This window comes from Hyperoodon ampullatus, assembly GCF_949752795.1.
Source record: "Hyperoodon ampullatus genome assembly, chromosome: 1".
Lineage (NCBI taxonomy): Eukaryota > Metazoa > Chordata > Mammalia > Artiodactyla > Ziphiidae > Hyperoodon > Hyperoodon ampullatus.
The window spans coordinates 29,045,139-29,066,814 of NC_136914.1; the positions used below are offsets into that span (position 1 = coordinate 29,045,139).

The following is a 21,676-nucleotide window of genomic DNA, read 5'->3' on the forward strand; positions in this document are numbered from 1 at the left end:
GTCTTGGGCAAGGAATCAATATATAACAATGAAAGTGCTGGTTTCTATCACCTAGTATGCGAATGTATGTAGCATTCATTAAAATGCTAAGGCTGGGGTGCGCGAGGAGAGGGGATTAAGAGCGCTGCTTAAAGGAGGCCCAGAGACGGGCGTGAGCCGCGGCAAAAAGCACGGACCCCAGAGACGGGCATGAGACGCTAAGGCTGCTGCTGCCGCCACCAAGAAGCCTGTGTGCGAGCACAGGTCACTATCCACAACCCCCTTCCGGGGAGCCTGTGCAGCCTGCCAGGGTCCCGGGATCCAGGGACAACTTCCCCGGGACAACACACAGCGCGCCTCAGGATGCTGCAACGTCATGCCGGCCTCTGTCGCCGCAGGCTCGCCCCGCATCCGCACATCTCCCTCCCCGCCGGCCTGTGTCAGCCAGAGCCCCCGATTCAGCGGCTCCTTAAACCCCATCCTGTCTGAGCGAAGAACAGACGCCCTCCGGCGACCTACACGCAGCGACGGGAACAAATCCAAAGCTGTGCCCCGGGAGCTGTGAGAACAAAGAAGAGAAAAGGAAATCTCTCCCAGCAGCCTCAGAAGCAGCGGATTAAAGCTCCACAATCAACTTGATGTACCCTGCATCTGTGGAATACCTGAATAGACAACGAATCATCCCAAACTTGACCATGTGGATGAAAGGCTCTCGGTGCTGCAGCCAGGAGTCAGTGCTGTGCCTCTGAGGTGGGAGAGCCAACTTCAGGACACTGGTCCACAAGAGACCTCCAGCTCCACATAATATCAAATGGCGAAAATCTCCCAGAGATCTCCATCTCAACACCAGCACCCAGCTTCACTCAATGACCAGCAAGCTACAGTGCTGGACACCCTATGACAAACAACTAGTAAGACAGGAACACAACCCCACCCATTAGCAGAGAGGCTGCCTAAAATCATAATAAGTCCACGGACACCCCAAAACACACCATCAGACATGGACCTACCCACCAGAAAGACAAGATCCAGCCTCATCCACCAGAACACAGGCACTAGTCCCCTCCACCAGGAAGCCTACACAACCCACTGAACCAACCTTAGCCACTGGGGACAGACACCAAAAACAACGGGAACTACGAACCTGCAGCCTGCAAAAAGGAGACCCCAAACACAGTAAGATAAGCAAAATGAGAAGACAGAAAAACACACAGCAGGTGAAGAATCAAGGTAAAAACCCACCAGACCTAACAAATGAAGAGAAAATAGGCAGTCTACCTGAAAAAGAATTCAGAATAATGATAGTAAAGATGATCCAAAATCCTGGAAATAGAACAGAGAAAATGCAAGAAACATTTAATAAAGACCTAGAAGAACTAAAGATGAAACAAGCAATGATGAACAACACAATAAATGAAATTAAAAATACTCTAGATGGGATCAATAGCAGAATAACTGAGGCAGAAACACGCATAAGTGACCTGGAAGATAAAATAGTGGAAATAACTACTGCAGAGCAGAAGAAAGAAAAAAGAATGAAGAGAACTGAGGACAGTCTCAGAGACCTCTGGGACAACATTAAACGCACCAACATTCGAATTATAGGGGTTCCAGAAGAAGAGAAAAAGAAAGGGACTGAGAAAAATATTTGAAGAGATTATAGTTGAAAACTTCCCTAATATGGGAAAGGAAATAGTTAATCAAGTCCAGGAGGCACAGAGAGTCCCATACAGGATAAATCCAAGGAGAAATATGCCAAGACACATATTAATCAACTGTCAAAAATTAAATACAAAGAAAACATATTAAAAGCAACAAGGGAAAAACAACAAATAACACACAAGGGAATCCCCATAAGGTTAACGGCTGATCTTTCAGCAGAAACTCTGCAAGCCAGAAAGGACTGGCAGGACATATTTAAAGTGATGAAGGAGAAAAACCTGCAGCCAAGATTACTCTACCCAGCAAGGATCTCATTCAGATTTGATGGAGAAATCAAAAGCTTTACAGACAAGCAAAAGCTGAGAGAGTTCAGCACCACCAAACCAGCTTTACAACAAATGCTAAAGGAACTTCTCTAGGCAAGAAACACAAGAGAAGGAAAAGACCTACAATAATGAACCCAAAACAATTAAGAAAATGGGAATAGGAACATACATATCAATAATTACCTTAAATGTACATGGACTAAATGCTCCCACCAAAAGACACAGATTGGCTGAATGGATACAAAAACAAGACACATATATATGCTGTCTACAAGAGACCCACTTCAGACCTAGAGACACATACAGACTGAAAGTGAGGGGATGGAAAGAGATAGTCCATGCAAATGGAAACCAAAGGAAAGCTGGAGTAGCCATTCTTGTATCAGACAAAATAGACTTTAAAATAAAGACTACTAGAAGAGACAAAGAAGGACACTACAAAATGATCAAGGGATCGATCCAAGAAGAAGATATAACAATTGTAAATACTTATGCACCCAACATAGGAGCACCTCAGTACATAAGGCAAATACCAACAGCCATAAAAGGGGAAATCGACAGTAACACACTCATAGTACGGGACTTTAACACCCCACTTTCACCAATGGACAGATCATCCAAAATGAAAATAAATAAGGAAACACAAGCTTTAAAGGATACATTCAACAAGATGGACTTAATTGATATTTATAGGACATTCCATCCAAAAACAACAGAACACACATTTTTCTCAAGTGCTCATGGAAAATTCTCCAGGACAGATCATATCTTGGGTCACAAATCAAGCCTTGGTAAATTTAAGAAAACTGAAATTGTATCAAGTATCTTTTCTGACCACAAAACTATGACACTAGCTATCAATTACAGGAAAAGATCTGAAAAAAAATACAACTACATGGAGGCTAAACAATACACTACTTACTAACGAGGTGATCACTGAAGAAATCAAAAAATACCTAGAAACAAACGACGATGGAGGCACAACGACCCAAAACCTATGGGATGCAGCAAAAGCAGTTCTAAGAGGGAAGTTTATAGCAATACAATCCTACCTTAAGAAACAGGAAACATCTCGATTAAACAACCTAACCTTGCACCTAAAGCAATTAGAGAAAGAAGAACAAAAAACCCCCAAAGTTAGCAGAAGGAAAGAAATCATAAAAATCAGATAAGAAATAAATGAAAAAGAAATGAAGGAAATGATAGCAATGATCAATAAAACTAAAAGCTGGCTCTTTGAGAACATAAACAGAATTGATAAACCATTAGCCAGACTCATCAAGAAAAAAAGAGAGAAGACTCAAATCAACAGAATTAGAAATGAAAACGAAGTAACAACTGACACTGCAGAAATACAAAAGATCATGAGAGATTACTACAAGCAACTCTATGCCAATAAAATGGACAACCTGAAGAAATGGACAAATCCTTAGAAAAGCACAACCTGCCAAGACTGAGCCAGGAAGAAATAGAAAATATGAACAGACCAATCACAAGCACTGAAATTAAAACTGTGATTAAAAATCTTCCAGCAAACAAAAGCCCAGGACCACATGGCTTCACAGGTGAATTCTATCAAACATTTAGAGAGGAGCTAACACCTATCCTTCTCAAACTCTTCCAAAATATAGCAGAGGGAGGAACACTCCCAAATTTATTCTATGAGGCCACCATCACCCGATACCAAAACCACACAAGGATGCCACAAAGAAAGAAAACTACAGGCCAATATCACTGATGAACATAGATGCAAAAATCCTCAACAAAATACTAGCAAACAGAATCCAACAGCACATCAAGAGGATCATACACCATGATCAAGTGGGGTTTATTCCAGGAATGCAAGGATTCTTCAGTATACGCAAATCAATCAATGTGATACACCATATTAACAAATTAAAGGAGAAAAACCATATGATCATCTCAACAGATGCAGGGAAAGCTTTCGACAAAATTCAACACCCATTTATGATAAAAACCCTGCAGAAAGCAGGCACAGAGGGAACTTCTGTCTACATAATAAAGGCCATATATAACAAACCCACAGCCAACATCGTCCTCAATGGTGAAAAACTGAAAGCATTTCCACTAAGATCAGGAACAAGACAAGGTGGCCCACTCTCACCACTCTTATTCAACATAGTTTTGGAAGTTTTAGCCACAGCAGCACCGAAGAAAAGGAAATAAAAGGAATCCAAATCGGAAAAGAAGACATAAAGCTGTCACTGTTTGCAGATGACATGATACTATACATAGAGAATCCTAAAGATGCTACCAGAAAGCTACTAGAACTAATCAATGAATTTGGTAAAGTAGCAGGATACAAAATTAACGCACAGAAACCTCTGGCATTCCTATACACTAATGATGAAACATCTGAAAGTGAAATCAAGAAAACACTCCCATTTACCATTGCAACAAAAAAAAATAAAATATCTAGGAATAAACCTACCTAAGGAGACAAAAGACCTGTATGCAGAAAACTATAATACACCGATGAAAGAAATTAAAGATGATACAAAGAGATGGAGAGATATACCATGTTCTTGAATTGGAAGAATCAACACTGTGAAAATAACTCTATTACCCAAAGCAATGTACAGATCCAATGCAATCCCTATCAAACTACCACTGGCATTTTTCACAGAACTAGAACAAAACATTTCACAATTTGTATGGAAACACAAAAGACCCCGAATAGCCAAAGCAATCTTGAGAAAGAAAAATGGAGCTAAAGGAATCAGGCTCCCTGACTTCAGACTCTACTACAAAGCTACAGTAATCAAGACAGTATGGTACTGGCACAAAAACAGAAAGACAGATCAATGGAACAGGATAGAAAGCCCAGAGATAAACCCACGCACATCTGGTCACCTTATCTTTGATAAAGGAGGCAGGAATGTACAGTGGAGAAAGGACAGCCTCTTCAATAAGTGGTGCTGGGAAAACTGGACAGGGACATGTAAAAGTATGAGATTAGATCACTCCCTAACACCATACACAAAAATAAGCTCAAAATGGATTAAAGACCTAAATGTAAGGCCAGAAACTATCAAACTGTTAGAGGAGAACACAGGCAGAACACTCTATGACATAAATCACAGCAAGATCCTTTTTGACCCACCTCCTAGAGAAATGGAAATAAAAACAAAAATAAACAAGTGGGACCTAATGAAACTTCAAAGCTTTTGCACCGCAAAGGAAACCATAAACAAGACCAAAAGACAACCCTCAGAATGGGAGAAAATATTTGCAAATGAAGCAACTGACAAAGGATTAATCTCCAAAATTTACAAGCAGATCATGCAGCTCAATAACAAAAAAACAAACAACCGAATCCAATAATGGGCAGAAGACCTAAATAGACATTTCTCCAAAGAAGATATACAGACTGCCAACAAACATATGAAAGAATGCTCAACATCATTAATCATTAGAGAAATGCAAATCAAAACTACAATGAGATATCACCTCACACCAGTCAGAATGGCCATCAGCAAAAAATCCAGAAACAATAAACGCTGGAGAGGGTGTGGAGAAAAGGGAACACTCTTGCACTGCTGGTGGGAATGTGAATTGGTACAGCCACTATGGAGAACAGTATGGAGGTTCCTTAAAAAACTACAAATAGAACTACCATATGACCCAGCAATCCCAGTTACGGGCATATACCCTGAGAAAACCATAATTCAAAAAGAGTCACGTACCAAAATGTTCATTGAAGCTCTACTTACAATTGCCCGGAGATGGAAACAACCTAAGTGTCCATCATCGGATGAATGGATAAAGAAGATGCGGCCCATATATACAATGGAATATTACTCAGCCATAAAACAAAACGAAATTGAGCTATTTGTAATGAGGTGGATGGACCTAGTGTCTGTCATACAGAGTGAAGTAAGTCAGAATGAGAAAGACAAATACCGTATGCTAACACATCTATATGGAATTTAAGAAAAAAACAAATGTCATGAAGAACCAAGGAGTAAGACAGGAATAAAGACACAGACCTACTAGAGAATGGACCCGAGGATATGGGGAGGGGGAAGGGTAAGCTGTGACAAAGCGAGAGAGTGGCATGGACATATATACACTACCAATCGTAAAATAGATAGCTAGTGGGAAGTAGCTGCATAGCACAGGGAGATCAGCTCGGTGCTTTGTGACCACCTAGAGGGATGGGATATGGAGGGTAGGAGGGAGGGCGACGCAAGAGGGAAGAGATATGGGAACATATGTATATGTATAACTGATTCACTTTGTTATAAAGCAGAAACTAACACACCATTGTAAAGCAATTATACTCCAATTAAGATGTAAAAAAAAAAAGATACATAGATTTCCATGAAAATGCAAATTTTGCAAGGCTGTAAATTTGTGATTGAATGAATAAGTGCATAGTAACAGAATTAAATTACAACACATCTACAGTTTTTACTTTTTATTTTAATTTTTTTCTGAAGTACAGCTGCTGTGCATTATATGTTACATGTGTACAATATAGTGATTCACAATTTTTTTTTTTAATTTTTTTTTTAATTTTTTTTTTTATTTTTGGAGTACACGGGCCTCTCACTGTCGTGGCCTCTCCCATTGTGGAGCACAGGCTCCGGACGCGCAGGCTCAGTGGCCATGGCTCACGGGCCCAGCCACTCCACGGCATGTGGGACCCTCCCGGACCGGGGCGCGAACCCGTGTCCTCTGCATCGGCAGGCGGACCCCCAACCACTGCGCCACCAGGGAAGCCCCTGATTCACAATTTTTAAACGTTATACTCCATTTATAGTTACTATAAAATATTGGCTATATCCCTCATGTTGCATAATATATCCTTGTAGCTTATTTTATACCTAATAGTTTGTATCTCTTACTCTTACTTACAATTTTTAAATACGTAATTTTCTCATAAAATACATTTTCTATTATAAAAAAAATGCTAAGTCTGGGAAAAAATATTTGCAAATGAAGCAATGGACAAAGAATTAATCTCCACAATATACAAATAGCTCACGGAGCTCAATATCAAAAAAAAAAAAAAAACCAATTAAAACATGGGTGGAAGACCTAAATAGACATTTCACCAAAGAAGACATACAGATGGCCAAGAGGCATATGAAAAGATGCTCAGCATCACTAATTAATTTAGAGAAATGCAAATCAAAACTACAACGAGGTATCACCTCACACTAGTCAGAATGGCCATCATGAAAAATTCTGCAAGCAATAAATGCTGGAGAGGGTATGGAGAAAGGGAACCCTTTTGCACTGTTGGTGGGAATGTAAATTGATGTAGCCACTATGGAGAATAGTATGGAGGTCCCTTAAAAACTAAAAATAGAACTACCATATGACCAGGCAATCCCACTACTGGGGATATACCCTGAGAAAGCCATAATTCAAAAAGGACACATGTACCCCAATATTCACTGCAGCACTAATTACAATAGCCAGGACATGGAAACAACCTAAATGTCCAATGATACATGAATGGATAAAGAAAAAGTGGTACATATATACAATGGAATATTACTCAGCCATAAATAGGAATGAAATTGGGTCATTTGTAGAGATGTGGATGGACCCAAAGTCTATCACAGAGAGTGAAGTAAACCAGAAAGAGAAAAACAAATATCATACATTAACGCATATGTGTAGAATCTAGAAAAATGGTACAGGGGAACCTATCTGTAGGGCAAGAATAGAGACAGAGACGTAGAGAATGGACATGTGGACACAGTGGCGGAAGGGGAGGGTGGGACAAACTGGGAGATAAGGTTTGACATAAATACACTACCATCTGTAAAACAGATAGCTAGTGGAACCTGCTGTATAGCACAGGGAGCTCAGCTCCGTGCTCTGTGATAACCTAGATGTTGGTGGAAGGGGAGGAGGGAGGTCCAAGAGGGAGGGGATATAGGTATACATATAGCTGATTCATTCTGTTATACAGCAGAAACTAACACAACATTGTAAAGCAATTTTACTCCAATCAATCAATCAATCAATAAAAATAAGATGAAGATGTACTCTTTATATTCCAAACCCCACCCCACCACAAAAAGTGCTAAGGCTATTCTAAAATAATCTAAATGATGATTTCTATTTTGATTTCATAACTTCATTTTAAGGAATTTTTTTATTTGATCCCATAGCAGTTCCTGGGGACTCTCAGAGCCCACAGATGGAGGGAAAATAGGCAAATTACAGTGTGGGATGCTGATCAGAGAAGGGTGGCTAAGGGATAGGAAGGGGAGAGAAGAAGGGGCAGCATACACATTTAATTTTCCTATGAATTCTTCACATCAAGAATATAGGCCAACTTTCAGAATGGCAGAATAAGAACCTAAAAAAATCTACTCCTCCATGAAAGCAAGAGAACACCGATAAAACTTGTCAAAATCAACCTTTTCAGAAGTATAAAAATTAACCAGTCTTACAATAATCCAAGGACCATTTACTCAAGAAGAATGACCCAATCCCAGTAAGAAGAGTAATCTCTGTGGTGTTTTATTTATTTATTTTTTTTTTGCGGTACGCGGGCCTCTCACTGTTGTGGCCTCTCCCGTTGCGGAGCACAGGTTCCGGACGCGCAGGCTCAGCTGCCATGGCTCACGGGCCCAGCCGCTCCGCGGCATGTGGGATCTTCCCGGACCGGGGCACGAACCTGCGTCCCCTGCCTTGGCAGGCGGACTCTCAACTACTGCGCCACCAGGGAAGCCCTCTGTGGTGTTTTAATCCCAACCCCCTCTTCCCAGCTCTGCAGTACACTTGAAAACCAATAGACTAGCAACTTATGGTAGTTGTAAAAAGCCATCCTCCTAGCAGCCACTAGAACAGATTAGGTTTGGAATTCCCCAAAAGCTTCATCCTGAGAATTGTCCCCAACCAGCAGCAGACTGAACAGCTCCGTTCTCAGAATTACTTTATTTCATCTAACTCAGAGCTAACTCTGTGGAAGCAGCCCTATCCCCAGGTTGTTTCTCAGAAACAATCTCAGCAGAAGTTCTCTAACACAGCAGTTGCCTGAGTGATATTACCAGTTGGGGGCTAACAAAAGGCTGACCAAAAAAATTTAAAAGGAAAAATTAAGCAACGGAAGGCCCATAGAGGGCTTTGAAAAGCTAGCTCCAACATACTCCTGGGAATCTAGAATGACATGTGTACATTGAGGACTGTGTTTGTACCAAAGGAAGATCTGAGAAGGTCCTACTCTCTTACCTCTGGGTAACCCTGAGGCTCTGTGCAAGTAAGAAATGAAGTCTATAAACTGCCTACTGGAGCACTGAAAGCATATCCAACAGACTAACATAGCCCCTCAATAAAGGCTTACTCATTAGTTAAACGCAATTAAAGAAATCCCTGTCCAAACATTAGCTGACCACTAACTCAGCAGAAACTGCAAAGGCCACACACAACAAAAAGGCTTTACAAAATTAGTCCAGGAAAGTCATAAAGCAAACAGCAACAACACAACAACAGCAAACCTGACTGAGGTTGGGGGTAGGGCATGTCTGATTAACAAGATTGTCAAACTGCTTAAAATGTCCAGTTTTGAACAAAAAAGTACAAAAAATTAGGAGACCCACGAAGAAACAGGGAAGTAGGGACCATACTGAGGGGTTAAAAATAGCATACAATAGAAACTGTTCCTGAGGCAGTACAGAGGGTTGGACCTACGGACAAAGACAAGCAAATATCAGAACAAGTCAGTTGAAATTATCCGATCTGAGCAACAGAAAAGGGACACCACCAAGCATAAAAACATATGCATAATGGGAGTTACAGGAGAGGAGAGAGAGGACCAAAAGGATATTTGAAAAAATAATGGCCCCAAACTTCCCAATTTGATGAAAAACATTAACCTACATGCCTCAGAAGCTTAACAAACTTCATGTTGGGTGAACTCAGAGATCCACACCTAGGCTTATCATTGTCTAACTACTGATAGTCAAGGAGGATATCTTGAAAGATCAGGAGAAAAGTGACTCATCACATACAAGGGATCCTCAATAAGAGTAACAGCTGACTCCTAATCAGAACCCTGGAGGCCAGAAGGCCAAGGGGTGACTTCCAAGTGTTGAATAGGAAGACTATGACCCAAGAATTCTATACACAGTGGAACTTCAAAATGAAGCACAGTCCTACAGAAATGAAAGAAAAATTAAAGACGTTCTCGGATAAACAAAAATGAGAGAATCTTGTCATTTTCAGACCTGCCTTACGAGAAACACTAAAGGGAGTCCTTCTGGCCAAAATGAAAGGACAGTAAATAGTAATTTGAATCCACATGAAAAAATAAGGAGCACCAATGAAAAAAGGTAATTACATAGGTAAATAAATAGAAAAGACAGTATAAATGTATTTTTGTTTGTAACACTTTTCTTGTCCTAACTTATGATAACTGCATAAAAATGATAATTATGAAATTATAAGCTTACAGTGTATAAAGATGTAACTTACCTGACAAGAGTAGTACAAAGAAGGGGGTCATGGAGCTATAGTGGAGCAAGTTTTTTCTATACTACCGAAATTAACTTGACATTAACCTGAACTAGGTTGTTTTCAGTTTTAAGATGTGAATTGCAATTTCCAGAGCAACAACTAAGAAAACAATGCAAGAAAAAAAATATATATACAGTGCTCTCCATTTTACTAAATCAAATTACTAAATCAATTCTCAGCGTTAATCCAACAAATGACACAGGTTGATCAGTGTTCTCTCTTTGAAACACTATCTTTTTTTCCCCTCTTTCTCAGGCTTGCTTGTCAGAGCCTCCCCATTTCTCCAACTTCTGAATGGTAACGGCCTCTGGATTCAATCCTTGACGCCCCCCCACCTCGTATCTTCTTTTAATTGTAGGTGATCTTATCCAGTCTCATGACTTCGAGTTCCAGCTAGATACTGATGGCTCCCAAATCTGTGTCTACATCCCTAACCTATCCTCTGAGCCCCAGACCCAGGACACCCAACTGCCCATTCTATCTCTTGTCTTCCACATCTAATAGGCACTTTAACCTACTTGCCTAATATATGTCTGCATGGCTCACTGCCTCACACCTTTCAGCTCTCTGCTCAAATGTAAGGTCTTCACAGAAGCCTTCCAGGACTGTCTTATGTAAAACAGAACTCTCCCTCACTCTGTATCCCATAATCCTTTAAAATTTTTCTTCACTGCCTGCATCACAACCCATTTATATTTATACATCTGTTTTAGGTAAGCCATGAGAGCTGAATCCTTGTTCACTGTTTTACCTTAGTGCACAGAACATACTTAAACATTTATTAAAGGAAGAGAAAGGGAATACTGATTAGGAATAAATGTATAAAAGGGCTTTTCACCAATGCATAATACAAACAATGAAGACACTTACTTTTCCTTTTTTTCTTGTTTGTGGGCCTCTCTCGTAATTTGAGCCGCTTTTCTACTATATGGATGGATGACTTTTTTTTCTTGTCCTACACTTCTTCCCTTTGGTGCTTTAGGCTAAAAGTAGAGAAACATATGGCACACACAGTCAGATATATAAATGACTTCTCTCAAAAAATTTTCTTTAGAAATAAAAATTTAAAACAGTAATATAACAGAAATACTGTCAGTCAGAAATACTACACTACGAATCAGGAGAAACGCCAAACTCAAAGTCTTTGTTTCCATGCTCCTAACAGAAATGATATACATACAGCTGACCCTTGAACATCGGTTTGAAATGCATGGGTCCACTTAAACACAGATTGATTTTTTTCCCCCACAGTAAATACTACAGTGCTACATGATCCACGGTTATGGAGGAACTGCATATGTGGAGGGCCAACTATAAATTATATGCAGATTTTTGACAGTATGGAGGATCAGTGCCCCTAACCTCTGCATTGTTCAAGGGTCAACTGTATTCAGAACTATTCTCCATTAATGTAAGAAAAGAAAGAAAGACACAGAGTCAATGAACCAGCTCTTCAACTGTTCCAGCTTCAAAGCAGATACAAAGAATGCAGATAGTGAGGAGACTCGCGGTTGGAAATTTGCATCAAAGTTAAGAAAGTTGCAAGAGGGCAGAAGGAACATAGGATGTTAGTGCGAGCCCACATGCAGAAGCTGCACATGGAACACTGGGCAGTGAATAAAGCCAATCAAACTTGGGCTCACAGGAGATCAGGAACAGAGGAAATAATATAAGCCATCTCGAAATTAGCACATCCCATTCAAGCCTTATGCCAGTTAACTAGGTCCTCTAAACTAGTTGTCTAGTATTTCAGTAACTTTTTATTCCTACATAATTCTGTATCTTATATCTGACCTATATTACTTAGGAATTTTGTTTGGCTCCCTATAATAGAAAGCCAAAAAGTAGTGGCTTAACCCAGATAAAGTTTAGCTCTCTCATGTAAAAAGGAGCTGGAGGTTCTGTTCCACAAAGCCCTGAGATCCAAACTCCTTCCACCCTGTTATCCCACTATCCTTAGGCTATAACCTCGTTTCTATCCACAGAGTTCAAAATGGCTTAACAGCAGGTCTACACTCCAGCCAGTGAGAAGTGGAAAAGAAAATCAAAACACATATTCCTTCTATATTATATGTAAGGGAGGATTACATAAGGGGTTAGTAAATATAATCTTTATTCTCAGAAAAAATACAGGATTACAGAAGAAAAAATACAGGATTACAGAAGAAAAAAAAAGGCATTAGCTAACATACCTAATTCTCAAAAAGGTTGTGTTTCTACAATATTCTCTTCAAACCTACTGTCACTGTCTTAATTCAGTCTCATGATCTTTCACGATTAGGATGGCCTTTAGATTCTCACTGCTAGTCCTTTTTCATTGGGAAGTGACAGCTTATCTCCCTAGAACACTAATTAGTAAAGTCCTTCTCCCCTGCTACAGAGCTCCACTAACTCAGGCCCTAAATCCTTAACATGGAAGACAATCTACCCCAACCTACTTCTCCAGCATTATATCCCATTCTTCCAAAGACCCTTCATCCCATTCTTACTAACTTCTCACCATTTCTAGAATATACCCTGCTGTTTATTTATATCTGGAGACTATACTTGTTGCTACCTCTGCCTGCTAAATCCATTTCCTTACTTGTCCTTTGACAAGACCCAGCTCAAAGTCGCTTCCTTTGTAACACTCTCCAGGCAGAATTAGTTAAAATGACCACCTCACACATCTACTCATTTCATCAACAAATATTTACTGAAATATTTAATAAATATTTACTGCTCACTTCTTGATAAACCTGACCAGAGAAGATTAACTCCAAGTCTGAAACCCAGGATGCCCCTGGAAGCTGTTACAAGTATAGGAGTATAAAGTGTGAAACCATCATAAGAGTATGTGCATTCTTTTGTGTGTCTCTCTGCACATGTGGCGGGGAGCGAGGAAGGAGAAAGGAAGGTGTGAGAAGGAACTTTTGTGCATGAAGCGTGCCCAGCAAACATAAATCAAGTCTGTTTGCGCCCACCTGTAACCCCCTCCCTGAGCGTGAGCTCACGTTATTGACTAGCCTGGAGCAAAAGCGATGAGCTATCAATCCCAAGATTAGGTTATGAAAGGACCTGGGCTCTGTCTTGCCCGCTCTCTTTTGCCCTCTTTTGGCTCACTCTGATGGAGACCAGCTGGCTTGTAGTGAGCTGCCCTACGTACGCAGAGGCCGGTGTGACAAACTGAGAAAGGCCTCGGCCGACAGCCACTGAAGAGCTGAGGCCCTTGGTCCAACAGTCCACGAGGAGCTGAATCCCACCAAGAAAGATGTGAGTGAGCTGGGAAATGGATCATCCACAGCTGTGCCCTGAGATGAAACCACAGCTTCAGGTTATACCTTGACTGAAACTAGTGAGAAACCTGGATGGAGAAGATCCAGGTAAGGATCCTGATCTGTGACCCAGAAAAAGTATGAGATAATAAATTCTGTTGTTTTAAGTTGATAAATTGTGGGATAGCATGTTAAAGAGATAACTAATGCAAGACCAAAAAATGAAGCAAACATCTCTCTTTTTTTTTTTTTTTTGCCGTACGCGGGCCTCCCACTGTTGTGGCCTCTCCCGTTGCGGAGCACAGGCTCCGGATGCGCAGGCTCAGCGGCCATGGCTCACGGGCCCAGCCACTCCGCGGCGTGTGGGATCTTCCCGGACCGGGGCACGAACCCATGTTCCCTGTATTGGCAGGCGGACTCTCAACCACTGCACCACCAGGGAAACCCAAACAAAGATCTCTTTGAAAAGATACCTTTATTCCATATATTCCAACAAATAAAATGCTTAAAAAAATGAAACAAGGTCACAAAAACATCAAGAAAAAAAGATGGTTTCTGAAGCTGTAAAACTTAAGTTACAGAGCTGTGTAACGTTTCAGCAGTATGTCCAAGTCTATAAAAAATTTCCTTTAAAGATTTAAAAACTTTCTTTAGAACAAGAAATACTGATACCATTGGAGTATAAAAATGTCTGCACAGCTTTAGATCTCAGTTAGAGAACCTCCAAGACTTAGTACAAAGAAAATACAAAAAAACTGAACTTATATTCTGACTCAACAGTAGACTATGATTTCTTATAATAATTTACTCATGAAAAGGTTGCCTCAAGGCAGGTTATAAATATATAATAAGGCACAGAAACATCTATCATAAAATATTAAATTTCAAAACAATTTTATGTTTCAATATATTACTTTAAAAAAAAAACAAAATACTTCAACAGGGGAAAAATGCAGTAAAACCCTAACAATGAAAATTAATATATTAATTACGGTCTACTCAAGCTAAGTATCTCTTAATTAAAAAGCAATTAAGGGCTTCCCTGGTGGCGCAGTGGTTGAGAATCTGCCTGCTAATGCAGGGGACACAGGTTCCAGCCCTGGTCTGGGAGGATCCCATGTGCCACGGAGCAACTAGGCCCATGAGCCACAACTACTGAGTCTGTGCGTCTGGAGCCTGTGCTCCGCAACAAGAGAGGCCGCGGATAGTGAGAGGCCTGCGCACCGGGATGAAGAGTGGCCTCCGCTTGCCACAACTAGAGGAAGCCCTCGCACAGAAACGAAGACCCAACACAGCAAAAATAAATAAATTAACTAATAAACTACTATCCCCAACATCTAAAAAAAAAGCAATTAATCTCCGTCAATCAGGGATTGTCCACATTTATTTTGTAAAACATCTGACAATTCATTAAAAAGTACAGAATGTAAACATATAACAAAACTAGGGGGAGAGGGATTTAAGATGTATTTTCAATTAAAACTTAGTATTTTATGTTTCAAAAAGCACCAAATTAAACTCTCAAAGATACAACAAAAATACATTTTTTTCATATGCATCACAGACTACTCTGAATAACAGAAACTTTCGAAAGTTTCTGGTACCACAGAAATATTCCAGTTAAGAAAACTGATATTAAAAGTCTCTCTTACATACAATCTTTAGTGATTACTTCAGAAAATTCATTATAAACTAGTCTTTGGATTCATACTTAGAGTAACAAAGAAAACACACAAGTAGTTTATTCAAACAACACAGCAACAAAGAGAGGTATTTCAGGAGCAATATGCTTTAAATATTCCTGTTAAAATCATAAATAACAAAATGGAACTTTTCCTAAAATACTATGAAAGCCATCAAAGAATCTAGGCTCAACTAGAAACAAAAGTGTCATTTAGACTGCCCAATTCAACTAGAAACCTAGAAGAATGATCATTTCACCAAACACAAGGTACACAAAGGTATATGAATACTTAAAAAAAAAAGGTAGAGGAGTAAAGCCATGCCTACAACTGAGAAAGCTTACAGTATATAATACCTTAAACTCCAAATACCCTAAAGCACAAAATGAATTCTAGAATATGATATACTAAGTCACTTAACATCGAAGATGTAACAGGAATGTAATGAGCTAATTAACAGAATCTGCACCATTTTTTTGCAGACACTCTACCCTGAAGAACCCTAGGGCATTTCCCTTGCTTAACAGATAAATTTGATGCCAACGACAAGTGTCAATGACAAATACCTAGTTAGAGCATCCAGAAAGGAACTTAACGGTTCTCCACATAAGCCTTGCTAAACCCCATTCAATTTTCAAGGACCATTTCCAGTTCACATATTTGTGAAGACATCCACAAATATGTAACCATTTCACATCTCAGTATCCTTTCTCTCTGGGTAGCATTTCTCCCATAGCACTTAACATATTGCACTGACCAGTCATTTAATTCCACACGTGTGCTTATCTCCTACATTGCAGCTCCCTGAAGACTACAAACATGTTCTACTGGGTTGAAAATAATAGTTGGAAAGAAAGAAAAGAGAGTGGGATGTTGACCCAAGTGAATATTTTACTGTATACTGTACATTGAGCTACTATGTACACTGTATACTGTACATTGAGCTACTATGAGTAAAAAATATTTTAAAAAGTTCTTTAAAATAGTGTGAAATACCTCATATAAAAATAAATTTTAAAGGCTCATAAACAATACTCTCCTTAACATTAAGAAAATATCCTGATAATTCTCTAATGCCGACTTTACCTTTCATGCAAAAATCTAACATCAGGCTCAACTTTATGTTATTCCTGACTTACCCATCGATATCTAGTCAGAATTAACCATTTCTCCCATTCTTCTGCTACCACTCTTTACACCTCTACCTTATACTAATGTTCACTGACCAAAAAAACAAAAACAACCCACAAACTTACTGAGCACATACTACCATATATTAAAATAGGCTGTGAGGTTCCAGGATTAAAAACAAACATGGACTTGCTTACAGTCTAGTTATATCCAAACTACGTAACTTACAATCTAGTTATCTCATGAATAACTATGTAACTTAGTAAGTGCTGGCCAGAAAGTGGCCACCATATAATAGGCGTACCTAACTTTGGGAAATCAGGAAGAGACTCCCCGAGGAACTGACTTGAGACCTACTTGGTTTTTTAAGGATAACGCGAGCTGCTGTATAAAGGACAGTTTGGACGGAGATAGAGTAAGAAGAAGCAAGACTACTGAAGTATTGAGGTCATTAAGAAAAAAATGGCAGTTGAGTGGCACAACCGGGGTGACAGTGAAGATGGAGAGAAATGGCAAGGTATGAAATGCATTTTGAAGACAGAATGACAGGACTGACTATGGACAGTGAGGGAAAGGGAAGAGTCCAGTATGACTCCCACGTTTGCAACAAAGCAACCAAGTGGTCAGAAATCCCACTAAGACAGGAATTGGCACATGGAGACAGGGGGCATCAAGAACCCACTTTCAGCCACTGGTTTAAGATGCCCTGGAGACTGCTAAGTAGAGATGTAAACTAAGTAAATAAAGTTATGAGTCTGGCACCTAGAAAAAAGGTCTGGGCTGAATATACAAATTTGGGATAACTTGGGGTTAAAGGAGGTACTTTAAAGCCACAGAGATAAGAGTCTCTTCAGTAGAATAAGAAAAGGGTCTAGGGCTAAGCTCAGATGAACAGATATTTAATAAGCACCTACAATGTAACACGCACCATTATGAAATCAATGAGAAAAAGATTAGTAACCTAAAATAAAAACAGGTCACAAGAAAGAGTATAGATAAATGCCTTTTAAGTTTTGAAAAGATGTGTGCTCTACCTTAAAAGAAATGTAAATTAAAACTTCAATAAACTATAATTTTTAATGTATAAAAAAGATTTTTAAAAATTATTTATTCACACTGCATTAGTGACACTGTGGGTGAGTTAGCAGTCTCACTAATAAGTGGGATGTAAACTGGTACAATCTTCTGGAAGGTGATTTGATAGTTCTTATCAAAATAAAAACTGCACGTCTTTTGATCAAGGAATGCTACTTCTATTAATTTCGTCTACAGACATATTTACATATGTACAAAACAAATAAGAATAATCAATGCAGCAGTGTTTGTAGTAGCAAAAGGATGGAAACGGCTTAAGTGTCCATCAGAGACCTGGTAAATAAATTACAGTAAAAGCAAATAGGATGTCAGCTGTTAAAACAGCAAGAGGTAGATCTATGTGTACTCACGTAGATTGACGTCTAAGATCAGGTAGAAGAAAAAAAGCAAGGGGCATTAGGAGCGTGTCTAGCATACTGCTTCTATATATAAAGAGGGAGGTCAGAGGACATATATACTGGCACATTCATATGAAATATCTGAATGGTTATCGAAGAAACCATGTTCTAACAGTGGTTGTTTCTCAACTGAGCTAGGGAATGAGGTAACACAGTTGGAGGCAGACCTACTTTTTGTTGTGGGTAGAATGCCCTCCCTCCCAAAGATGTCCATGCCCTAATTCCCCCACACCCATGAATGTGTTACCACACATGGCAAAAAGGACTGTACAGATGCCATCAAAGATCCTGAGATGGGGAGATTATCCTGGATTATCCACAAGGGCCCAAAATAATTGCAAGGGTCTTTGTAAGAGGGAGGCAGCAGGATCACTGTCAAGAGAAAGAAATGTGCCCTTCTCTTCAGGCAGATTTGAAGATGTTACACTGATGGCTTTGAAGAGAAGGAACGGGCCAAGAGCCAAGGAATGTAGGCAACCTCTAGAAACTGGAAAAAGGGAAGAGATTCTCCACTAGGGCATCTTGAAGGAAGACAGCCCCAGCTACACCTTGATTTTAGCTCAGTAAGACTCATTTTTGGATTTCTGATCTCCAGGAGTATAAGAGAATGAATCTGTGTTGTTTCGAGCCATTAAATTTGTATTAATTTTTCACAGCAGTAAAAGGAAATTAACACACATTTCACGGACAACCACATTTTACTCTGGTTGTTTTTTTTTTTAAACCATGTACATGTAACATTATCCCAAAAGTTGGTATACTAGGTAGATTTTCATTAATGTTTTTCTTTAGTTTTACTAACTCTCAGAAACCAGTTTTTACTAGCAGGTAATCGCTTTAATATTTACTACGCTTATAGGCATAAAAACAGAAACATAGACAAATAAAACAGAATCGAGAGTCCAGACAAGGGAGCCAAGGTTTTCTAGGAAAGCCTAGAAAAGAAAATTATAAAGAGCTGGCCACTGCACATACTAATAAATAAAAAAACTTTATTTACACAAACGTATATAATCTAAAGCAAAAAGACTGTAGACAGACATGAAAAATAAGAATACAATGAAAAGGAAAAGGAGAAAATGGAAAGTGACAGAGAAAGGGGACTAATGGCACTGAGACCAGAGTATCATAACTTATTACCAGATTATAAACTTTTATTTATTTATTTATTTATTTTGCGGTACGCGGGCCTCTGACCGCTGTGGCCTCTCCCCCGTTGCGGAGCACAGGCTCCGGACGCGCAGGCTCAGCGGCCATGGCTCACGGGCCCAGCCGCTCCGCGGCATGTGGGATCTTCCTGGACCGGGGCACGAACCCGCGTCCCTTGCATCAGTAGGCGGACTCTCAACCACTGCGCCACCAGGGAAGCCCTATAAACTTTTTTATGCTGTTGTTTTCGTTAGAAACTAATTGAAAAGTGACTATTTACAAAACATGTTCCCATTCAAGAATTATTCTCAAGAACAGAAGCAAAAAGGAAAACAAAAATAGCAGTTTTGTAATATAAACACAAGTGGTAAATATAAAAACAAGCAAGCATAATTTAGATACTGTTTACCTCTGGGTGGCTCCTGGAAATATAGGTTCAAGAAGAACACAGAAGGGTTCTTAAAGTGAAAAACAGATAAACGAGAGTTCCTTATACAGTTTATACTTAAACGTGCTACATAAGCGCTCTTTTGCATCCACTGCATTTTTAATAAAAACAAAGTGTCAGGGGCTTCCCTGGTGGCGCAGTGGTTGAGAGTCCGACTGCCGATGCAGGAGATACGGGTTCGTGCCCCGGTCCGGGAAAATCCCACATGCCGCGGAGCAGCTGGGCCCGTGAGCCATGGACGCTGAGCCTGCGCGTCCGGAGCCTGTTACTCCGCGACAGGAGAGGCCACAACAGTGAAAGGCCCGCGTACCGCAAAAAAAAAAAAAAAAAAAAAAAAAGTGTCAGTGCGGTGGAGGGGATGAGGAGCGTGAAGGCAGGGTCTGGGGCGGGAGTAGGGCACTGTGGGGTGGTAAGCGGCCGCGAGGACCGGCGACTACGCCGTCCCCGACGCGCCTCGTCCGCCCCCCGCTCCTACACCGCTGAGGAGCGAGTACACGGAGACCTGCGGATTTCCCGCGGGCTGGGGGCAGCGGCAGGCGCCCTACGAGCCCTGCAGGACCCGGCCCGGAACCCGTGCCTGCACCGCAGCCCGCGCACCGCCCATAGTTCTCCCTCCGCACCCCGCTCCCAGCGGCCCGACGCCGGCCCGCCCTCCCCGCCGCCGACCGGAGCCTTCCAGGAACGGGTGGGACCCACCATGGCGACGTCCTCGCGGCCTGGGACCTCCGGACCTCCGAGTCCACACGGCGAGACCTCAAAGTCGGCGGCGGCAACAGCTCACGAGGCGACGCCAGCAAAATCCACGAGGAGCGGAAGCCGGGCGCACCTGACCGGCAGGGGGAGGGACGAGTGTTCTTCCCTAAAACGTCCCCGGAAACAAGACCTCACCTTTGTGGGCCGTAGCGGGCTCTCACGCCCCAGCCGCGCAGACAGGCTCCCCGCGTGCTCGCCGGGCGCAGTGGGCGGGGTGGCGGAGCTCGGGGCCAAGGGTGAACGGAGCGGCGCCGGGCGTGAGGCCGCGACCTGGGCTCGGCGCTCCCGGCGGTGGTGGCCCGGCCCCGCGGGGTCTCGGGCGTCTGCCCGGCGCGCAGCTCCCGGGCCGCACAGCCCCTTCGGACGTGGCGGCACCGGGCTCCGGCCTCGCGCACGCCGCCCGCTTCCGGTGGCGCCCAGGGCCGCCGCGTCCCCCGGGCGCAGGCCTGTACTCCGCGCCTCCGGGCCGCCTGAGCGAAGTTCCCCGGAGGCTGTTTCCTCACCCGTGAAGGCCCCCTCTGCCCACTCAAGGCTCCTTTCCACCCGGTTTTTCTGTGTTGTTCTCACGATGTGTGAGTCTTCGTTCCATCTGTACTTGGGAGGATTCCGTGGACAATATATTCGTCCAGCAAACACTGAATGATCTCCTACTGTGTGCCAGGCCTTGGGAATACACCGACGATATTCCTGCCCGAGCTCAGCTCACATTCCAAGGCGACATATGAAAAAAAACCACCTAATTAATGTTGTTTCCAGTCCCATACTGTTCTGAAAAACATAAAGCTGGAAGGGTAGGCAGGAAAGCTGTTTCACACGTGCTGGTCTCTGAATCCGCTTTTGAAAGTTAAAGAGTTGAGCAGAGACCTACGTTAAAGGCAAAAAATTGAAGGAAAGGTAAGGCCGACTTTATTCAAGGGGTTCCTCCTCAATCTGTATAAGGATCACCGCAGTGGGGAGAGATACGGGCTCCACTCGGAATATACGGGGACAGAAAGGAATTTATAGCCCAGGAGCAGGGTGGCGGGTAGTGGATGGAAAATTACTAAGAGGAAACATTAGGGGTAACGGGGCATTCTGGCTACACCAACCTAACAGGACTCTCGAAATAGGCAGGCTGGTGTGATCAGACATCACCTGGAAGATGGTGAATGATCCGGAATCTGGTGAGTTACAGACATGGAGGTTGACCAGATGTGGAAGATGGGGGACTCTGGCTAAACCGACTTTCCTGCTAAAATTGATCAGATACGAACAGGCAATCCAAAATTCCAGGCCTAGTTGAAAAAAGAGTTCAGAG

The 21,676-nt window shown here is 41.6% G+C and overlaps 1 protein-coding gene across 2 annotated transcripts in view; it reads right to left on the minus strand.

The window, feature by feature from the left end:
* TMA16 (translation machinery associated 16 homolog) overlaps positions 1 to 20,924 on the minus strand; it is a gene marked incomplete at its 3' end in the record, with an annotated part of 44,049 nt that extends 23,125 nt beyond the window's left edge. The window contains exons 1-2 of one of the 2 annotated variants that reach the window (XM_079723451.1): positions 20,323 to 20,922; positions 11,340 to 11,452 (exon numbers count right to left, since the gene is read on the minus strand). In XM_079723451.1, the coding sequence (XP_079579577.1) occupies positions 11,340 to 11,452; positions 20,323 to 20,325 (116 nt within the window). In that variant the 5' untranslated portion in view covers positions 20,326 to 20,922. Of the gene's footprint in view, positions 1 to 11,339; positions 11,453 to 20,322 lie in introns of both variants that reach the window. The other variant, XM_079723450.1, reaches the window with a different exon arrangement.
* Between the last annotated feature and the right edge of the window lie 752 nt (positions 20,925 to 21,676).